General features: G+C 38.3%; 1 protein-coding gene across 1 annotated transcript in view; it reads left to right on the forward strand.

Moving 5' to 3' along the window:
* Window positions 1-22,989, forward strand: part of LOC122810803 (tyrosine-protein phosphatase non-receptor type substrate 1-like) — a 231,501-nt gene that overhangs the window by 99,915 nt on the left and 108,597 nt on the right. The window contains exon 2 of the mRNA XM_044082364.1: window positions 1,494-1,799. Within this exon, the coding sequence (XP_043938299.1) occupies window positions 1,494-1,799 (306 nt within the window). The remainder of the gene's footprint in view (window positions 1-1,493; window positions 1,800-22,989) is intronic.

Raw genomic sequence — 22,989 nt, forward strand, 5'->3', positions numbered from 1 at the left:
AATGTGGAACAAAGAAAAATGAATACTAGGATACATAGAACATTTGATGATGGTAGACATTTCTTGGATGGACGTAGTTGCCACCCGGCACATATTATGAATTCTTTACCTTATGGGGAATTACTAAGAGTTAACAGGCTTTGTAATGAACCTGATATCTTAGAGAGAGAAATTCTAAATTCCTGTCGGATGTTTATAAATAGGGGGTATACTATAGAAGTAATTAGAAAAGCCTTAGAAAAATTATGTTGGACAGAAATGGATATTAAAAATAAGAATCTACATAATAGCAGTTCATTTCATGAAAAATCAAATCAAATGTGTAATAAAATTTATTTTGTCACTTCATATAATGTACTCTCTGATGACATTATAGCAGTTATAAAATATTATTGGTCATTTTTGAGAGAAGGAAGATGCAAATTGTATAATGTATGCCATTCACCTTTGATTTCATTTAAAAGAGGTCGTAATCTAAAAGACATGTTAGTTCATGCTAGTTTTTCTTTACCAAGTATTAATATAAGTCATGAAATTAGTAGGGTTGGTACCTGGGCATGTGGAAATTGTTCTGTTTGTCCATTTATAGTGAAATATTTTGCTAAGATTAATGGTATAAAATATAGACCAGTAACAGAGTACACTTGTAATGCAGTGAGTATTATTTATGCTCTTAAATGCCCATGTAATTTATTTTATATTGTTGAAAGTAAGAGGTCTTTCAAGGTCAGGCTACAACAGTATATTCGTGATATTAAGAATAAAAAATTAGAAAGCCCTGTAGCCACTCATTTTAATGAAATACATGGAGGGCCATGTGAAGGTTTAAAAGGCAGTATCTTGGAACAAGTTTCAGCAATAAACATGTGTTTAAAAAATAGATTACTGTCTAAAGAAGCAGTTTTTATTTTATAGTATAACACTTTAACTCCTGGTGGATTAAATCAGGAATGCAATTGGAAGTGTTTATTATAAAGTGTTGATAAAATTGGTTAATTGTTTTATTGATGAATTTTAATGTAATTGATGCATCTTTATAAGAAATGTTTTTCTCTGTTAGTACTATCTCCTGGAAGGCTGTTAAGCCGAGGCGCTAGAGACGTTTTGGTGTGTCTTAATAAAAGAAAAAATCTGCTGGCTTTGTCATTTGGATTATTCTTGCTTTTACATTGTGGTTTGGATATAATGCATACTTCCTCTTTTATCCCAGTATGAATAATGTAGGAAACCTGTAACTTCTATCCCTCTAAATTATCTGTATGATTTCCATGCACCATAATTTCTGTCTGTAATGCGATATCATTGTTAAATTCTTATGGTTCTAGTGGCCACGTTTATGCCCTGTAATTAAAATATGAATATATGTGTAACTTTGCATTCCTTATTTCATGATCATATTTGACAGTCCATTGCAAATTTCTTTGTCTTAAAGTGTAGTCATTGACTCTGGATGTATTGTACTGCATTAATTCTTAGCGTTTTATTTGTTTAAGGAAAACCTTCCCCTCCATCAATTTCTGGACCAAATCAGCAAGTTTGGCTTAACTCATATGTGACATTAAGCTGTCTGTCAGCAGGATTTTACCCTAAAGAGATCAGCATTACTTGGTGGCAGAATGAGATGGAGTTTCAGAACGAAACAATAACTGTCTCTTCATATAATGGAAACAAGACATATGAAGTACAAAGTAACATCACAGTTCAAGCAAAAATCGACTCATCATTTACATGCAGAATTAATCATACAGCATTACAGCAACCTATGAATTCAACCTTCCAAATAACTAATATTGTGAATGGTAAGTTGTACATTATAATTTTATACAATGCATGGTTGCATACATCTTCTGTGATGTAATATGACATGAATGTATTAAATAGTTTTTGTGTAGCAACAACATCTACATGTTAACATTTAACAGAACTGCAAAATAAGATGTTTTCAACTGTATGACACATTTCCAACTAATTCTGTGATTTCTAGAGTATCTCTACATGAAATCTCATTGTTGGTAAATGACATCTGGTTGAGTTTCTAAACACTGAATATTTATTTTTCTTATTGAATGAAATATCATGCAGTTGAATATGACATAGTTGCACAGAGTTCTATAACAAACAGAATATATATAGAGATGCATGAAATTTAGCTTGGCCAGTTTTCAACATGATGATATGTCCGCTGTGCACAATCACCGCTGACATGGTTTCTACTCGTGTAATGGCAGTAATTCAATGTGAGTGGTCTTTTCACTATGGCTGTGTAGTTATTTAAGTAAGGGGGTGTGAGTGGTGTGGCAGTGCAGGGGAGGTTTGTCCCCTGCAAAAAATAAAATAAATAAATAAATAAACTTTTTAAATTTAGTGTAGGCAGTTTATCTTTTATGTATAGTTTTGATTGTATGATGTTTTATTAATTATAATTCCACTAAATATTCCTGTCAGCTGCTGTTTCACCCATTTGTATTCATTGTTTTGCAGTTCCAGAAAATCAATTTCTACATATGCTTATTATATGCTCATTCACAAACATAACTAAAAAATTAGATTATTAAAGATGATTTGCAAAAGATAGACGTATAACTACATATTTCCACAAAAGTGCTCGTATGTATCTTTATACAAAAACTTATCTTTATCTGTTAAGCTAAAAAAATTAAAAAGCTGGCCAAATTATTGAAACATCTAATTAAGACATACAAACCTGTTTACTAAAATCTTGATCTTAAAAAGCTGTATACATCAGTAATAGCAAAAAGACTAACAATAGATGTGATGGTGTTCTTAATCAGTACAGTTATTTGTAATTCATCTGAAATAGCTGAAGTTTTAAATGACTATTTCACCACCTTAGGTTCATAGGTTTGTAGGTGTTTACTAGGCTAAGGACCACAAGGGGCTTTTAAAGCCTAGCCATGCATCCCGAATCTCTGAGAAGTTCTGATACCCTTGATAAGTGTAACCATGGGCCCGGGAGATGAACCATTTACAGGTTACCTTACATTAAATTACCAAATAAACAAACCGGCTGAGGAGCACCAACGGAAAGCAACAGTGCACAATAAGTGAAAGTCTTCAAGTCTCCTGGTGCTCCTCAGCCGGTTTGTTTATTTGGTTTTCAAATGTACCTAGTTTGTGCTTACATTAAATTACAATTAATGTAAACCTTAGGTTTACATTAGAGACATAGGTGCCAAACCAGGGATGAATTTCTGTTTTCCCATCCAGTTGTCCAGTTGTCCAAGTTGCACTTGAATTGCGATAAGGAGGAACTCTGTTCACATGGATGGGGAGCCTGTTCCATAGATGGGGTAGTCTCTGGGATACATACCTATCACTCCAGCAGGTCCTATTTATATCACAGGCAAGGTTTAAGTCTTTAGAATGGGTAATTCTGGTACTGTTTGCATTGTGGATATGTAAGAGGTCCATCAGAGTGTGGTTAAACAATGCCTTATATATCAGGCTTAGATATCCCCTCAAAAGCCTGTAGGAGATAGAATACAGGGATAGGGCCTTGAGGCAGTCTGCATAGGACATATCACACCCTGTATTCTTTTAGTGTGGAACCTCTGTGGATGTTCCAATTGTTGGATATGCCTGGTTAGATAATACTAAAGGGGGTATTGTACTCAATGATAGGTCTGATGAATGCCGAATGCAGTGAAACAATGACTTCCTTGGACTTAGATGCCATACCTTTATTTATAAGTTGCATAACATAGAATGATTTCCTCACCACTGTAGACACTTCATGATCAAAGGCTAGATTACTATATATGTGTGTCCCTAAGTCCCTAACTACTGGGTCAGCTCTAACAGGTGTGTTGTCAATATGATAGTTACAAGGGATGGATGACTTCCCAAGGGATACTATTATGCATTTCTTGGCATTTAGTTTTAGTCCATGGCTCTGACACCAGTTGTTTCTCTGTGTCAGCCCCTCCAGAAGAATATTTGTCAGTTTAAGATTCAATGACAGCTCCTAATTTGCAGTCATCTGCAAATTTAGTCATCCAGAGACCATTGTAATTGGCCTTGACTTCTGAGAAGTAAATGCCAAAAAGTGGTCCAAGGACTGATCCCTGATGGATTCTACTTGTGACTGGCCTTTTTGTTGATGTGGACTCCCCAGTTCTAACTTCCTGGGACCTGTCTTTGAGCCAGTTGGATATCCACCAGGTGACATATGGGTTTGTACCTAACCTCTTGAGTTTGTCAACAATACTCGACTGGGGTATTGTGTCAAACACTTTGGCCAGGTCAAGATAGGCAGTGTGAACGATTTTGCCCTCATCTATTGCTTTGGTGACCTACTCAAAGAAGTCCACCAGGTACAGTGGGCATGATCTGCCCTTGATGAAACCAAATTGGGTTGGGTCCAGTGTCTTGAGGTTTACTATATATCTGTTGATCATCTCCATGATAATTATTTCCATGGCTTTGCATATAAGACTAGTGAGACTTATGGGTCTGTAGTTTCCATGGTCTGTAGTTGGCCCACTTTTGTGCAGAGGGATGACTGTTGCCTTTCTCCATTCATGAGGCATGAAGCCTGTTTGGAGGCTACAGTTAAATAGTAATTCCAGAGGCCCTGATAGGTCATGTTTCTTGCTATTTAGAAGGCATCATTGGATATTGTCTGGGCCCATAGATGCTGTGTTCTTGGTCTTAGAGAGAACATTAAAGAACTTTGCCCTAGCGAAAGTAGGGAGAGTTATATTTGATATTTCCTGAGGGAAGGTTGAGGAGGAGAGAGGAGTAAAGTTGGATTTACCAGTCAGGAGATTTGCTATATCTTCTTGCTCAGTACAGGTGGCTCTGCACACAATTGTATATTTCCTTTGAGGTTGCGGACATAACTAAAGAATGCTTTGTGGTTGTCCTTGGCCTGGGAGGCCAAACTTACCTCAAATTTGGCTTAGGTAGACTTTATTTGTCCTCTGAGTTGTTTGTTTAGTTTGATGAGAATGCTTCTATCCTGCTGGGGTCTGCACTTCCTACTTTTTGCCATGATTTTCTTCCTCCTTTTATACATCCGATTGATTTTGTGATTCCACCAGGGTAGCTTCTTTTTTGAGTTAGTTCTGTACTTCTTCCTGGTGGGTACAGCTGCCTCTGTGCAGCTATTAACATGCTTATACAGAGTTTCTGTGAACAGTTCTGCATAGGCAGAAGTATTCTCAGGGTTTATAGGGGCTTGAAATTTTGTCAGGTTCTCACTTAATAACATGAGGTTAGCCTTAGAATAGTTCCTGAATATTCCTGGTTGAGCTGTGGATCCAGGTTTATTTTGACTTCAAAGGAGACCATTTTATGGTCTGACCTTACCAGGGAAGACATTACAGTAGGGGGTGTGCAGCACTCTTCCATATTAGTGAGGACCAGATCCAGTATGGTTGCACCTATGGTCGGTGTACTGAGTATCTGGTCCAGGGAGTTTGTGTTTACAAAATCCAGGAATCTCTGTGCATCAAATATTGTAGTTACTGATGAAATCTCCATTCAGGATAAATCTCATACTTCATGTCAGTTAATTACAGAGAGCAGACGGAAGCTTGCACTAAATGTAGTTAAAAAGTAATGCAGATCTGGCCCTTACTCTGTATCAAGTTATTTCATTAATAACCTTTCTGGCTAATTGATATGTCCTTTATTCTCATTAACTAAAATGTTATTTACCACCAATAATGTTCCTGACTCATGGATGCTGGCAAATATTGTACCAATACATAAAAGTAGATCTTGTGATATTGTATTTTCAGTGGTGCAACAGGTAGGGCACATGTTCTTTTGGTGTAAAAGTCTGGGGGTTCTATTCCCGCACCAGGTATATTGATTGTTGACACTATGCTGCAGGATAAGGAGGGTGCTGCACTCCTGAGTGTGTCATCTTTTGGATAAGATGTTAAACTGAAGCCCCATCTTCCTGAGTTTGTAGTAGTTCAGGTGGATGTAAATGATCCCATGGTACCTATTGAAAAGAGTAGGGGATGTTCCCTAATGCCCTGAACAAATTTCCCCTAGTACTATAAATGACACATCATGGGTGTTCTTTGAAGAGACTAGTAGCCTAGTAGGACTAACCTGGACAACAAAGGAAAATAAAAAAAATCTTTTCATGACACTATTAGTTATCATACAATGAGTCTGATACCACTGATGGGCAAGTGCCTTGAGATGCACTTATAGGTTCATAGGTAAGTACAAGGCCTAAGCCTAGCCAATTTCATTTTCAAATGTGAGAATCAAACCTTATACTTTGAGTCTGTAAGGTAAACACCTTAATCATTTTACCATTCCACAACCCTTTCTAAACATCTATCACGACATACCAGCACTTGTTAACCTTAAACAGCATGGCATGATGAGGAAAAGATCAACTTTGTTTACTAATTTGACTGTTTTGTTTGACAGTGTTAGTGAAATTGTAGCTTATGATGGCCTTAGTGTGGGGTTTGCATACTTAGATCTCTAAAAGACTTTGAAGCAATAATTAATCCCTTTATAAAGCATAAGATAAATCCTTATATTATTCAGTGGGTTAGGTGTTGGCTTAGACAACATGTTAAAATTCAGGACTACTTTATAAATTTTCAGAAATTGCTACTGGAGTTCCACTGGGGGCTGTACTAGGACCTGTACTGATCAATTTTGTATTATAATTTTTGCCTACTAATTACACTTTTTTCATTTTGGGTGGGGTGGTTTAATATCATTATGGGAATGTCCCATTCCTAAGTCAAAATAGGATTAAAGTTCATGAAGTTAGTATTGTTTCAATCTTTGATGTTAGCCAGAAGTGTTCTTTGCAGTATCCACAATGTGCTCAGAACTGACTCCTTCTGCAACTCATATGATGTTAAATGTATCGGTAACATATCTAAATACAACTGTAAATTCTTTTTTAAAATGAGACCCATTGCTCCTACTACTATTGGAACTATGTTGGTATCCATTGCCCTTGTTTCTTCCTACAAATCCTGGTATTGTATGACTTTGTGTCTCTCTGTACACAAGACACTGTAATCACTGGGTGTGGCAACTGAAATGATCAATGATGCTTTTGACTTCTTTCCATAGGATGATAGGACCATAGGAGATTACTAAGCTAATGGCCTTGGGGCCCTTATAAGCCTAGCCAAGAGTTTATCCCCAAAAAATAAACCTCAATCAGCACCTGTCACCCCTGTCTGTGATGGACACAGGTGGAACCCCTGGGACAAATTTGTAGTTTCCCATCCACTCATCAAGGTTGCGCTTGAAGAGGGTCAGCAACATACTTTATTTGACGTGTATGGTGAGTCTATTTCAAAGACAGGGCAGCCTCTGGGAGACAAACCTGTCTCTCCGGCCAGTTTTGTTAATGTCACATATTAGATTTAAGCCTTTCAACTGGGTAATGTGTGATGAGTTAGACTTACAGAGATGGAGCATCTCTAGTAGGGCCGGGTCCGAGATTGCCTTGTAGGTGAGACACAGTTCACCTCTGAGCAATCTGTACGATACCGAGTAGAGTGATAGTGATTTGAGCCTGCCCACATAGGACAGGTGTTGTAGGCCATGGATTCTCTTTGTTCGGTATTTCTGTGGCCTTTCCAGTTGGTGCAGGTTTTTGAGAGGTACATACCAAACGGGGCATTGTACTCAATTATTGGCCTAATGATGGAGGAGTACAAAGAAGTAATAACTTCCTTTTTTCTGGATGCAATCCCTTTACTTATGAGATGAACCAAGTAAAAGGCTTTTCTGACCACTGCTGCTACATGATGGTCGAATGTGAGATTGTTGTCAACCTGTGTACCCAGGTCTCTCACCACAAGTTGTGTGCTTAGGGGGTTGGCATTGACGTGGTAATCAGTATGGGCTGTGTTTTTGCCATATGGTATGATAATACATTTTTTTTGTGTTTAACTTAAGGCCATGACTTTGGCAGCAGTCATTTGTTGCTGTGAGACCCTCTTGCAGTATGTTAATCATTTGTGGAATCAATGACATCACCAAACTTACAGTCATCTCACAAACTTGGCCAGCCATAGGCCTTTTATCTTTTCCTGGAGCTCTGAGAAGTAGATGCCAAACAATAGGGTTTCCAAGACAGATCTCTGGAGGATATCACTAGTGACAGGTCTGCTGTCGGAGGTGGTGGCACCTATTTTGACTTTGTGAGTCCTATCGGTGAGCTAGTTGGCTACCCACCTGATGAGATAGGGATTTATGCCAAGTTGTGTTAGCTTTTCGATGATGTCCGAGTAGGGTATTCTGTCAAAGGCTTTGGCCAAGGTATGCTGTATGTACTGACTTTCCCTCATCCAGTTCCTTGGTGACATTCTCAAAAAAAGTCAACCAGGTTCAACAGGCAAGATCTGCCCATGGACTATTATATCTAATTTTCTCACATCTATTTTTTGAATTGTTGGTAATAGGTTATCCCATGTGATATACACTTCAGCATTTTCTATAATGCTTTGTGGCTCAAGTTTCCAATGCTTTTCAGCTACATCAGTATTATAATGTTTGCACAATCCCCAGTGCAACAGTCATTCCCCATTATTATGTCTTTCAGTATACAGGTCTTCTGCAACAAGATGTGTGACTGTTTCCAAATTTTGTTTTGCAAAACTTCCATTTGTATGTTTCTCTGACATGTTCAATAGACTTTGTAAACCAACATGTATGTAGTTCACTATCCTGGGCCACCAATATTAACCGTTCATCTTTTGGTTTAAATTCACTTGTCCCTAGCCATTCCTGCATTAGCTCTTGAGTGACATGAGATTGTTCCAGGATTTTTCTGTACTTGCAGCTATATTTATGCATTTTCCACATTGCTTGCTTTCTCATCTGATCCTTCACCTGTATTCCTTCTTCTGTTTTTGACACATTCAGTTGCTGACTGAGTTTTATCTACTTCTGGTTTAATCCCACTTGACACTTCCGCTAAACTAAACAGGGAAGTCATCTTAGAAGTTTTCTCCTCATGTTTTAAAACTTTAACTATGTTTGGACCTTATAAGGTCAGCAGATATGTATGCAGTCCAATGATTGTAGATCTAGGCATGTAGTCAGTTTCAGGGAGGCCCATAGCTCCTTCAGAATGGGGAATATATAATCTTAGTACAGACTGATTTTTATAAATCATCTGATAAGTATGAAGCATTTTTCTTGTTTCCTGTCCAACTGATCCAGTACCTTTTAGGACCAATAAGTCACCCCAACATTGTAAGTTAGAACAGAAAAGGCAAATTGAGTTATAGTTTAGACTTTTGTTCATAGATGTCAGGGCTGTTTTCAGTATTAATTTAAGTCTTCCAAAATATTCCTAAATTTTATTTGCATTTGTTCATGTTTTACTGTTGATCATTCATCAGTTCCCAAATATTTATTCACTCCCTCCTGCTCATTCCTGTCCCAGACTGATATTTTCTTGGTGCTGCAGTTTTTCTGTTTTAAAAGTTGCTTTTGCACATTTATCAAGACCAAATGACATTCTTATATCATCTGAGAAAGTTTTGACTACTTGCAGTTGTGATTTCAGTTCCTCATCTGATGAACTATACAGTTTTAAATCATCCACAAAAAGAAGATGAGAAGTCTTTACACTTTGCTGTTTTGTGGGAGCCAAATTATAGCCATGACCTAATCTGTTAAACAGACATCTTAAGTGTAAGACAAAAGAGCAACAGTGACAGTCACCCTGGAATATCCCCCTTTGAATTTTTATCCCTAGGATCATAATTTGCCCATTATCATGGCATAACTGCAAAGTGGTTTGCCACTGTTTCATGATCACTGTAATGTAATCAATCAATGTAGGATTTATCTTATACATTTATAAGGACTCCTTTATCCATAAATGTGGGATACTGTCAAATGCTTTTTTGTAGTCTACCCATGCCATTCTCAGACTCTTCCCCTCTTTACAGTTCTCCATTATGACATTTTTTAACAACGAATGATCCTTTGTTCCACATGACTTCCTTTTTTTACCCTTTTGTTCTATTGCCATGACTGACTTTTCTTCTAAATGATTATAAACTCTTTTGACATCAATTCCAGGGTGCAGTTTAAACATCATCGGAAGGCAAGTTATTGGTCTATAGTTTTTAGGCTGTCTTGCAGGTTTACTCTTAAGTAGGAGTATCATTTTTCCTGTTAACCAGGTTGGTGTTTGTTTGGAGTGCTCATACAAATAATTCTTACTCATGGATAAATCTTCCTGTAAAGATGTTAATACTTTTAGCCAGAAGTTAGGTACTGCATCTGGGCTTGGGGTTTCCATTTCAAAACTTTTCTTAATTTTGTTTCAATTTCTCTGGCTGTTAGTTCATCCCATTTCATATTCTGTATATTTGAACTTCTTAGTCTTTCTTTCACTTTATTATGTTAAACAGGATCTTCATAGATATTTCTCCAAAATGTATCTGTCTTCTGTTTTTGGTGAAGTTTCAGTTCCTTTTGCCTTGTTCCCTAATTCTCTAAAAAACATTTTTGGGTCATAAATAAATTGCATATTGTGTACTTTTCCTTTATGTTTATCTGCTTATCTTCTAAGTTTTACTGCCTGTCCTGATATCTTTAGTTTGTTATTTGCAATACTGAACTATGGATCCTGGTCTGTTCTGATACCGTGCATTACTTTTATCACATCTGTCTTTCTGAGTATTTTGTTGGTCTTTTCCCTCTTCTGTACTCATCTAACAACGATACGTCTTGTCTTAATTGCTTTATAGTTTTGCTATTCAGTACTTCCATGATGGCATTTGATTTTTCACCTTCCTTTCCCTTACTGCCCTGTGTTTTTGTGGTAAGGCTTTGTTATTAATTTAGTTGCATGGTAATATATATCTTATTTACTTCTGTTACATTGCTTGAATTTCTGTGAACAGTCTTGATTACTGTGCACATTTGGTTTATGAAACGTCTAAATTTTTGGATTTTATTGACTTTCTGTAGTGTATTTCTTTCACTGATCTTAATACGTCTGTTTATCTCTATTAAATCAAACAACTCTTCCCTTAGATCATTTGCTTCTAAACTAGGGGCCCATTCTTTTCCTGTGGGCATTCTACAGAAAGTTCCAGGACATCCTATTGTGTCATACTCTCTTCAGCTTCATCCTGTGTCATCCATTGCTCTTTTACATGGGAATTCATTGGCTTATCACCCCACAACATTGACTGTGCCAGAGTTGCTACATTTCCATGTTCTTTCTCTTTCTGTGCAACTACAATTCAACATTTGTACTGGCTTCCTACTGAAAGCTCCAAACTATCTTCATATAGCAAATGACCAGATGCTTCCCACTCCACTATTTTTTCCTTAATTTGGGGACTCATTGCTCTATTAAGCTATGATGTTATCAGAGTTAGATTTTCTATACCAAATCCTTCACTTCCCAGGTAATCTATAACTTCAGTTTCTATTTCTTTAACTTGTCCATAAAGGATCCTGTTTTCTATTTTCCCCATTTGTTTAATTATTTTTTGTTTTGTAAAATGTTCATATCTGGATGTCTTTGTCGGTATTTCTTTTCAAATATCTTTGCTGCTGCTTTTTTATTAATTTTACTTTCTCCTTTGTTAAAGTATTGCACCATAGTAAATCTCTTCTTCTTTCCCATGTCCATATTTCATTTTCAAATGTCTCTTGCTCCTCCTGTTTCTCCTTACTTTTGAGACTCATTGTTATTGTGACGTAACCTGTTAGACTTTCTACACTAAATCCTTCCTTTCATAGGTTTTCTATAACTTTAGCTTCAATTTTTTTAACTTCTACTATACTGATCTTCTGTTCTATGTTCCCCTTTGTGATCTTATTGCTGTATTGTGAAATTTTCCATAGATGGGTGCCTTTGCATATACTTATCTTCGAATATCTTTGGAGCTGCTTTTTTTGTATTGATTAATTTGGCTTTCTCATTTGCATAAATATTGCATCAGATCTTTCTTTCCAATGTACATACTTCTTTTTTATATGTTTCAAAAATCTCCAGATTTTGTTCTTTGTATTTTTGCATGTCCTCAGTCACATTTTTCTAAAAGTCTCAAGGTCTATATAATGTTTTTCATGAATGTGTAAACAGAAATTTGCATTTGAAGCCTTTGACATTTTTTCTTCTATTTTTCTTTCTATTAAGTTATCTCTTAACCTTTTTGTATATCTTCTATCCAGAAATTCTGGGGTTCTTGTATAATAATAACAATACATAATTTCTTTCTTATCCTCAGTAGTCAAATCTGTCTTCTTTATAGCTCTTTTTTGGCCTGTAAGTTTTTGTGTTTTTTGTAGACTTCCTTCTACAACAGTGGGGCCATCCTCCACTAAGTCTGGATATACCCCATTGTAGGAATGTTTCCTTGTCTTGAGGATTCTTTGCCGTAATTTTTTCTATTCCAGGCACCAGTGCACCTACCAGGATTGGGCACTTTTATATCCTGGGACTTGTGCACCAAACTGTCTTTTTTATTTTTTAACCTACTTCTGTCTATAACATAAGTTATATAAAATCCATTCTATGTATCGGTGTTGTCTTAATGAGATTTTTTAAAAACAGAGTCCACCTCATGAAGGTACTCCCAAGATGTGACGATGAATTCAGTTGCAACAATACTACTATCCTTGCTTTCTGACTTTATCATCTGTCCATTTTGACCCCATTTACTGCTAAAGTTTGCTGTTGATATTTCAACGTAAGACTTTTGAACATCATTATTGGATTATTTAACTTTCAATTCACATATGTCAGAACTATTTGAATGGTCAAACAAAATCGGTCTTAATATCAGTCTGTCTATGACTGGTGTCATATTTTGAGCATTTCAGACATAAACAGACTTTCATTGTCGATAATCATGTTATACATGAAGTGACTAAATAGAGAGACTTTTGTGTGTGTGTGTGTGTGTGTGTGTGTGTGTGTGTGTGTGTGTGTGTGTGTGTGTGTGTGTGTGTGTATAAAGTTCTAACATAACATTTAAAAAAATGCATGTGCTGTTCAGGCAAAGGCCATGCATGTTATGGGTTTCCTTCTTAGAAATTTAGACCAGATGTGTTTCAGCCTTATTGAAAAAGCCAATAACCGAACACAACTCATTATTTTACACATATTCAACAGGTGACCTCTCCATACTGGAAAGTGTTCAAAGAAAATTTACTAAACAAATTATGGCGTGCAGGACATTCACATATCGGAATGCTAAAATTATCATATTTTCTAGCAGTTTCTCAGGGTACATAGCAGACTGTGCTTAGCATATCATGCACCTCATGATGAAGAAACCTATTTTTTGTGAAATATTGAGTTTCTGCTATCAGAGCAAAATTCTTGTGGGGTAAATTATATATTATAAATACCAAAATGTGAACTAAATTTTAGATCAAGTTTTATCACCCAAGTATTGTGAGCTCAAGGAACCAGCTACCATTTGCAGTAATAAAATATTCACTAGACTCATTCAAGAAGTCTTTATGGACTTTGTTTACCTTCAGTGTCTACTCTGTGACCTTGGAGCCTGTGTTGTGATGGTCTGTGGCATTTACACAGCTTGTCAGAAATAACTATGAAATATAACTGATATGCCTCCTAATGTCCATTACGTAACATTAGCATGCTGATAGGACATAATTGTAGTACTAAATAGGCTTAAATGTTACATTTACATAATGATAAAGGAATTGGGATTATAGGTTCTTGGTAAGTTAGTAGGTATTCAGTCTCAGAAACCATTAAGGAGCCTATCCCAACTTTCCAGTTGCTCCAAAGCATTATCTAGTTAAGTGACTTGGTCAAGGTAACACAGTAGGCAAATGAAGGCTGAGGGAATGAAACCCTGTACCTCAATTAGTTAATTGATAACAGGTTCCTTTAACAATCTGGCAGAAAGCTAAGTGGTAGTTAGCTGTTTGCAAAACATTTGATTTTACCTATTTGCATTTCATTAATTGTTTTGCAGTTCTTTAAGCAATTCGTTTAAACTTAATTAGTGTTTGCCCCAAAATAATGTAAATGAAGGATTTGGCTGGCAGCCTGTCACAGAGGCTTAATCTTTTTAAGCTCTGTATGATGTTGTTAATTTCTACCTAGATGCACACCTTATCTCAAAAAAGGATCAAAAACATAAATAAATAAAAAAGGCTAAAACTGCAGCTGAAAACTCCAGTCTCCCACTTAATCACAACAAAAGACTTTGGTGAACATTCTGAAAAGTAGTTAATGACCCAGATGTTAGATATGCTGCAGGCTGTAGCCTTAGAAACTAAAGGACTCCAGCTTAATAGGGTTATTGACTGAAGGTTAAGAATATACGTCAGGGATGATTTTTGGACCCAACATGGATTATTATGAATGTTTTAATATTTTTTCTACTCAGTGGTAATATTTTCTTCCCTTCTGTAAAAGAGAATTAGTTGCAGGAGATTTTAGTTTGGTAGCTGATTGGCTTAAGGATAGGAATTTCTTTGCATAAGAAAAAGCACTTGAGAGTACAATAAGTAATTGAAAATGCAAATTGATGAAGGCTGGGTGACTATTTAGTGTAGGTACTATTCTGAGGCAAGAAGGTATATTTTTCTATAAATAAGGAAAAGCAAGCAAGTAGAATGAATAGTTTTTGTGTTGAGAGTCATAGGGATTTTGAAGGTACAAGATGTTTTTATAGGGGGAAGATGTCTCCCAGACCTTGTGTTACAAACAATCTCCTTATTGATACCATGAACTATCACTGGCCCAATGAAGTGGAAATAGAAACCATGGTTATGTTTAACCCAAATGCAATTATCTTTAGGGAAAGATTTTAAGTTGAATTGTAGGACCACAGGAGAAAATGTATTTCCTTGGTCCTGTTGGAAGGCTATAAAATGTGCCATCAAAGCACACCTAATGAGCTGTCAAGAAAATTGAGGCAGAGGCAATGGTGGCTAAATGCAAGTATGGGAAATTGAATCCCACAACCCTCAGAGAGGTTGATGCTGATACGGGGTGGGGGGGGGGTTCATTCACCAGTGAGACAGTTATGAGAATAAATACTGTAAAAGCTCTTGGTGAACACACAAAGATTTGGGAAGAAAAGGGGCTTATTAGTAGACAAGTTTTCTAGTGGTTCAAGGGGAATAGGACAGGCAAATGTTATTAAAGTTAAAGACCACATAAGATCTAAAGATATGACTGTAGTGCAAAAAGGAAGCCTTGTTTATACTATATGGACAGTGCTGGGATTGATGGGAATTTTTTTGCTAATTTATACACCTCCAAATAGGGGGATAACAAAGACCAATGGGTGGCATTGCAGATTTTATTTATTTATTTATTTATTTAGAATCAGACAAAATTCTCTGAAGACGCTAAGGAATTTTTACATCAGGACATTACATTTGAGGATGTTTTCAAAATTATAGAAAGCTTGAAATCTTGGAAGTCCCCATGGACTGATGGTTTCATAGTGGAATTTTACAAAGTATTCCAGCATATATTACTGAAGCAGCTGGTCTAGTCTATAATATGAGAGTGGGGAAAGAGGGTTATTCTCAGTTCATTTCTAAATCCTAAATTGTTTAGCTACCAAAAAGAAGTCAAAATAGGCAGTGGCCTAAGACCTATTTTTTTTTTTTGATAAATGTTGATGCAAAAATATGTGCAGCTATCCTTGCTAAGATGCTTCAATTCTGTCTCCAAAAACTGGTTGGTGAGTCTCAGAAAGGGTTTCTGAAAGTTAAGTTGGCAGAAAGTAATTGGTGTATGTTAAGAGATTTCCTATTCCTCTCAGCAAATCAATATAGGGATATGGTAGCGATATATAGGATCATGGGAAGTTACTAGGATATTGGCTCTGAGTACCTTATAAGCCTTGCCAAGCGTTCAGCCCATGTTTAGACAAGTCAGCACCCAAAGCCCCTGTCCAGCAGGGTCACAGGTGGTTTCCCAAAGGTGTATTTTCTGTTTCCCATCCAGTTATCCAGGTCGCACTTGAAAGAGGATAATGAGGACTTTCCCTCTCTCTCTCTCTCTCTCTATATATATATATATATATATATATATATATATATATATATGATATATATATATATATATATATATATATGTATATATATATATATATATTATATATATATATATTTATATATATATATATATAAATGTATATAATTTTTTTTTTTACATTAAATAGGCATTTGACTCTGTTGAGTGGTATATTGAAGATGGTAAGAGAGGTAGGCTTTGGACCTCAGTTTTAAAACTGGATTATGGATCTATATCATAATGCTAGATCCTAGTTGGTAATCAATGGTCATCTAACTCAGGAGCTGTATATTTATATGGGCATAAGGCAAAGATGCCCCCTGCTCCCTCCTTTTCATTCTAGTTGAGGAAGTGCTGACACAGAATGTACAGACTTTTTTATCGACTATCCCATGAAACTGGAGGGCATTTATCTTGGCTTGAAGAAGGTGGTGTCACACACAGCTTTGATAAAGATTAAATATTCTGATTTATTGACTCAAACACATGTATTGCTTAGGAAATGGTCCAATGTGGACTTTAAGAATAAGGTAGAAATAAAAGAAAAATATGTAGTTAACAAGTAATAAGAATTATTTAGAGTAACTGACAAGGGTTAAAGTATTGCAGAATAGGGGGAATCTCACAGAAAAAGAAGAGTCAAAACTGCAGAGTGCTAAAGAGAAAATTAGGGACTACCTCGATAATACGCATGAGTTTAGAAAGAAAGTTTCTCTGGAACTGTTTTTGGTAATAAAGTTAGATCTCAATAGCTTTTAGCACAACAGCTCAGGCAACATAAAGTAGAAAGTTGCCAAACTTAGGGGTTCTATAACAAGTAAAATTGCTAGAGGTCCTGTAGAGGTATTAGAAATATTTTGGAAATGTTATGAAACTCTGTATAAACCAGAGAAATGTAGAAATCAATAAAAAGTACAAATAGGTTCATAGGTTCATAGGTTTATACTAGGCTATCTGCCCTAAGGCATTTATAAGCCTAGCCCAAATTATTGTGGCTTACGCCACCCCTTATATGAAAAAATACTGTGCCCATTAGTTTGTTGTGCCTCTGTCCAGCAGTGACCCAGAGATGATTCCCGGGGTAAACCTACGATCTCCCATCCACAGGTCTAGATTTCTCTTGAACAGAGTCAGCGAGGTGCTCTGCCTCACATGGACCGGGATTTTATTCCACAGCATAGGGAGTCTCTGAGTGATAAATCTATCCCTCCAGCACGTCCTATTTATATCCGTGCTAAGGTTTAAGTCGCTTGCTCTAGTGGTTTTGGTGGATTTGGATTTTTGAGGTGGAGCATGTCCATTAATTCGGGTTGGACATGGCCTTGTATGTCAGGCACATGTCACCTCTGAGCAGACGGTATGCGACTGAATAGAGCTGGAGTTTCTTCAATCTGGCAGCATATGACAGATTTTGGAGTCCCTTTATCCTTTTGGTGAGGAACTTTTGGGGCCTCTCCAATTGCTGCAGATGTCGGGTGAGATACATCCCGAATGGGGCATTGTACTCGATCATTGGTCTGATAAGTGAAGAGTACAGGGAACAATGACCTCACTAGATCTGGATGTGAATCCCTTCATGATCAGGTGGGCAATGTAGAAGGTCTTTCTAACCACTTTAGCAATGTGAGTGTCAAAAGAAAGGCCACTGTCAACCTGGGTCCCCAGGTCCCTGATAACCTCTTCTGTGCTTAGTGGATTGCCACCTATATGGTAGCTTGGGGTTACCTTGTTTTTCCCGAAGGGTATGACTATACATTTTTGGCGTTAACTTCAGGCCATGGCTCTGGCACCAGCTATCTGTTTCCGTGAGTCCCTTCTGAAGGATATCAGTGTCCGATGCACTTTCCACTATGGCCCAGTTTGCAGTCATCTGCAAACTTTGTCAGCCAAAGTCCTCCCATGTTGGCCTGTACTTCTGAGAAGTAGATGCCAAACAATAGGGGCCAAGGACCGAGCCCTGTGGGACACCACTTGTGACCGGCTTGGAGTCTGACACAGCGCCAGCAACTCTAACCCTGTGGGTTCTGTCCTTAACCCAGTTTGCAACCCATCTTGTGACATATGGGTTTACATTTAAGCTGGTAAGTTTTCTACAATACCCGAGTGGGGTATTGTGTCGAAAGCCTTTGCAAGGTCAAGGTAGGCTGTATGGACTGCCTTTCCTCATCAATGGCCTTGGTGACTATTTCAAGAAGTCGACCAAGTTCAAAAGGCATGATCTTCCCTTGACAAAGCCAAACTGGGTCGGGTCCAATGTCTGCAAGTCCCCTATATCTTTGTTTATGAGCTCCATTATGATCCTCTCCATAGCTTTGCAGACTAGACTTGTTAAGCTTATGGGCGGTAATTACCAGGGTCCGTGAGGCCACCTTTGTGGAGTGGGACCACAGTTGCCGACGCCACTCCTTGGGCACGTATCCTGTGGTAAGGCTGAGATTAAACAGCTGCCTTATGTGCGGGTTTAATTCCTCATTTAGCTCGTGTAGCACACAGCCGGGACACCATCCGGTCCCATTGATGCTGTGTTTTAGCTTTAGAGAGAGCAGCTTTCACCTGCGCATTTGAGATGTCCGGGAGGCTACACTCGGCTGGGATAGTTATCTCTCCTTTAGGGGAGGGGGGTGAAGTTTGCACTGAACCTGTCTGCCAGTATGTTGGCAATGTCTGTGGGTTCAGTGATTTTTGTATCATTTTGGACTAATTCTGAGCATATCTGTGAGTTTCCACCCAGGTTCCTAACATAGCTGAAAAAGGCCTTATGATTGTCCTTTGAATCCATGGCAATTTTTCTCTCAAAATTGGCCTTAGTTGATTTTATGAGTGCTCGTATTTTTTACTAATAATGATCAGGGTGACTTCCCTTTTATGGATTTTGTTCTATCATGTAATAGCTTTCTCCTCTTATTGTAAAGTTTGTTAATGGCTGGGGTCCACCAGACTGGACGTTTGCCCTTTGTGGAAAGAGTCTTGGTTTTATTTGGGATTGCCTGATCCATGCAGTCCTGGAGGTGTTCATAGACGGCATTTGTAAGGGCTTCAGAGCTTGGGTTGTGGTTTCCTCTGACTCAGGGGCCTTGAAGGATACCACACCAGTCTTGAGTAGTGTGAAGTTTGCTTTAGAGAAGTTCTTCACTATGGTCTTTTTTGTTTGGGGTGGCCGCCGGATGTGGCTTTCCACTGAGATTAGTTTATGGTCAGATCTCACCAATGAGCGATATAGCTGCGGTGTGGAGCATTTTGTCCCCATGTTTGTGACAATGAGATCTAGTATATTTTCTCCTCTCGTGGGAACAGTGACTAGCTGTTCCATGGCATTTGAATTTATGAACTCCAGGAACCGTTGGGCTAGAAAGTTAGGGCTTGAGTAATGTTCCCAGTCTATATTCGGGTAGTTGAAGTCACCCAATATGATGGTGTTTGGAGATACATTTATACCCTCCAGTGTCTTCAGGAAGGCTGTGTGGGGTTCCTGAGTTTGAGAGGGTGGCCTGTAGCATGCTACAATTTGTAGAGCAGTTTTGCCTATTGTTAGTTGCACCTGGATGGTTTCAAGCTTCATGCGTTGCCACCAACCTGGAGGTGTGAGTATCCTTTATGAATATGGATACACCTCCTTTTGTGGAGTGGTCCGGGTTTTGGGGCGGAACGCATGATATGAGGTAAAACCTAATAGTGCCGGGTGCTCTCAGGAGCCTTGAACCAGGTTTCAGTTACAGCACAGACATCGATGTTCTCCATACTGAGAAGGGCCTCGAGTGCGTGCATTTTGAGATTTAGACTTCTGGCATTGAGCAGCATTACCCTCAATTTCTTCCCATTTTTGTTTTCTAGGGTGGTAGGTTTAGAATTTGAGCCTTGCCTAAAAAGGCACTATGGGGGTGGCAAGAGCCTTAGCCAATATCCGGAATCCCAGGGTGACAGGTGCAAGCCGTCCCTTGAAGCAGCGTGGCTTGTCAAGCATGTCATCCCAGGCAGACAGACACTGGATCCCCTTTGAATGACACCAGACATTAAGCCAATTGTTAAAGCTGATCATCTTGTCTCTATATTGTGGCATCATTCTTGGTGAAGGAAGGATACTGCTCAGGGTTAGGGTCATACCTGCCTGGGCTACATAATCAGAGAGCTCCTCTATGTCTCTTTTCATGCAGTCCAGGGAGGTGCGTCTCAGGTCGCTCACACCAGCATGGACAATGACTGTGTCATATTTGTACTTGCTGTGGAGTGACCCGAGTGCTTGTGTTATGTGGCGGATTCTAGCGCCCGATAGGCAGCTTACGTGACCCTCTCCTTGTTCAGCCTGGTGAGTGGGACGTCAGTGTGTCTGACTATGGAGTCACCTATGACAAGTATGTTTGGTGTTGTATTTGGCCTTAAGGGCTGTGACTGCTTTGCACACTGCTTTTGTGGTTTATGTGTTGCTTTTGGGGTGTCTTGAGGTAGCAGTTGTTTGGGTGTCTGCTTTGGAGGCCTCTGCTGTTTAGGTAAATTTTTACTCAGAGCCTCCGAGTATGTCTTTGTGTGTTTATGTGTTTGATTCAGTGGAGTGGTAGCATTATGTGAGGCTGGTTTTGTGGTGTGTGTAGTTGCCTTCTCCTCCTGTCTGGTCTTGCCAGTCCTGAGTTGAGAGAGCTCAGCCTCCAGTTTGGCTAAATAGCTGCATCTCTCGCAAGTATTTGTGTTATGTGGGAGGAGGAGAGGGTTGTCTGTGTACATGAGGCAGTTATAACATTGCCTCAAGATTCCCAGATTCACCAGCTGGACCGGAGAGGAGATTGACAACTGACCTTTGGACATGCTAGAATAATATTGGGAAATCCTTAATTGAAAACAAGGGCCAGTGGGGAGTGAGGGTGTAGTGCTTTTAATTTTTAGTGCTGACTTATATAATTGCTTTAGTGAGCAAGTGCCAGGTAACTTGAGTGCAATGTGATACAAGTAACTAAATGCAAAACGACAAACAGTAACTTTCTTTCAAGTGAAACAAGGAAATAAGTACAGTAAGCAATGCAGATATCACTAGTGATCCACAGAAGCTGAGAAGTTGCGATTAGGTGAATTAGCTTCCAGGAAATAACAAGCAAACAAACAACAAGTATATAAACAAAGCTAGATTCAGTAGGCCTGGATCTAGTCTATGATAGAGCAAACAAGGTGAACCAATTTCAGTAAGATACAGTTCAAATATTCAGGCACTATAAACCTTTAACCAGAAAATTCCCAGCTCAGAAGGGCAGAGTCCAGCCTCTTCTCCCACAAGAGTGCAGTCCACGAACCTTCTTAATGTAAAATAACTGGCCTGAAGCCCAAGTGCCTAAACCAGAACTAATACACTTGGACACTGGGCTCTCAATCAGCAGTTCCCAACTTAGAAGGATGAAAGCTACCTGTCCTGCCACCACAGTGCTTGCCACAAACCTTCCTAATGTAAAACAACTGGTCTGAAGCCCAAGTGCTTAATCCAAAAGACTTGAATGATAGCTACACTTTAATCAAGTTACAACCAAGCAGTAATAAATACCATTGAATACTTTAGAGAATGTCTGGATTAGTGCTCAAGTTACACAAACAAAGCTAGATCCAGCAGGCCCGAATCCAGTCTATGCCACAGCAAACAAGGCGCACCAACTTCAGTAAGAAACAGTTCAGATATGCATGCACTATAAGCCTTTAACCAGAAATTCCCAGCTCAGAAGGGCAGAGTCCAGCCTCTCCTCCCACAAGAGTGCAGACCACGAACCCTCTTAATGTAAAATAACTGGCTTGAAAGCCCAAGTGCTTAAACCAGAATTAATACACTTTTAGAATAACAGACACTGAGCCCTCAATCAGCAGTTCTCAACCTAGAAGGATGTAAGCTACCTGTTCTGCCACAACAGTGCAGACCACAAACCTCTCAGTGCAAAACAACTAACTGGTCCGAAGCCCAAGTGTTTAAACCAAAAGGCTTAGAATGAGTTACACCAAGCAGTAATAAATACAATTGAGTATTTTAAGATGATGCAAAAGTAAAAAGAAGTAGGTAAAAACACAAGTACAGTAAAAGCAGATGAAATTTTTTTTTTTTTTTTTTTTTTTTTTTTTTTTTTTGAACAAGTGCTGAGATCAAAGAAACAGATTTGAGTGCTGAAACTAGAAAACTGGCTAGTTACAAGAAAAAAAAACAAGCTAGAAGGCTTCCCTCAAACACAGAAGGGCTTGGGGGCTCAGAAGCCTACAAATAGTCTGTACCACTTAACAAGAAAGGCAGGAAATAAGCTTAATTTTTTTTTTTCTATTTCCCAGATGCTCTCTTTGTACACAGTAGGAGTGCCTGAAATCAGAATATGATCTCACTGCACTCAGTTGAGTGAGCAAATGAGATGGGCCCAGAGGCAGGCTGAGGGGCGGGCAGTTTCAATGCCACTAAGATTAACACCAAAACAAAAACAGGGCGGGTGGGAATAACTGAAGAGCAGAATAACCAGTTAAAAATTCCTTCAACACTCCTTCATACACAGTTTAAATCAATTTAAATACTGTATTTTTTAAAAGTAAAAGTGCATAAAAAGGTACTTAAATTCTCTTATACGTCCAGTTGAATATAACCAAGTTCTTAGCTTGCCAAGCTGAAGTTTTAAAGCAGGAATTATTTCACATGCACCAGTTTAAATATGCAAGGACAGGAAATCACTGACTGTGGCTACCCCCACACCTGTAATTACTAGCAATGGAAATGTTTATGTAATAATTAAATATGCCAAGGTTATAGGTAAATGAGACTCAATTACTAGCAGTTAGGATAGGAGGAGGTGATATAAAATGGTGATGTACAATTAATCTACAAGAAGGCCTCCAGGTAAAGATGGTATTCCTGTTAAAGTTTCGAAGCTATAATGAAAAGAAAGTGATAAAGATCTAGAAGGTTTTGTTTAACAGTATATTAAAAGCAGGAGAAGCACCAACATCCTAGAAAAAAGCTGTGGTGGCTA

The sequence above is a fragment of the Protopterus annectens genome, chromosome 9.part0 (genome assembly GCF_019279795.1).
Source record: "Protopterus annectens isolate FY-2018-M chromosome 9.part0, PAN1.0, whole genome shotgun sequence".
Classification (NCBI taxonomy): domain Eukaryota; kingdom Metazoa; phylum Chordata; order Ceratodontiformes; family Protopteridae; genus Protopterus; species Protopterus annectens.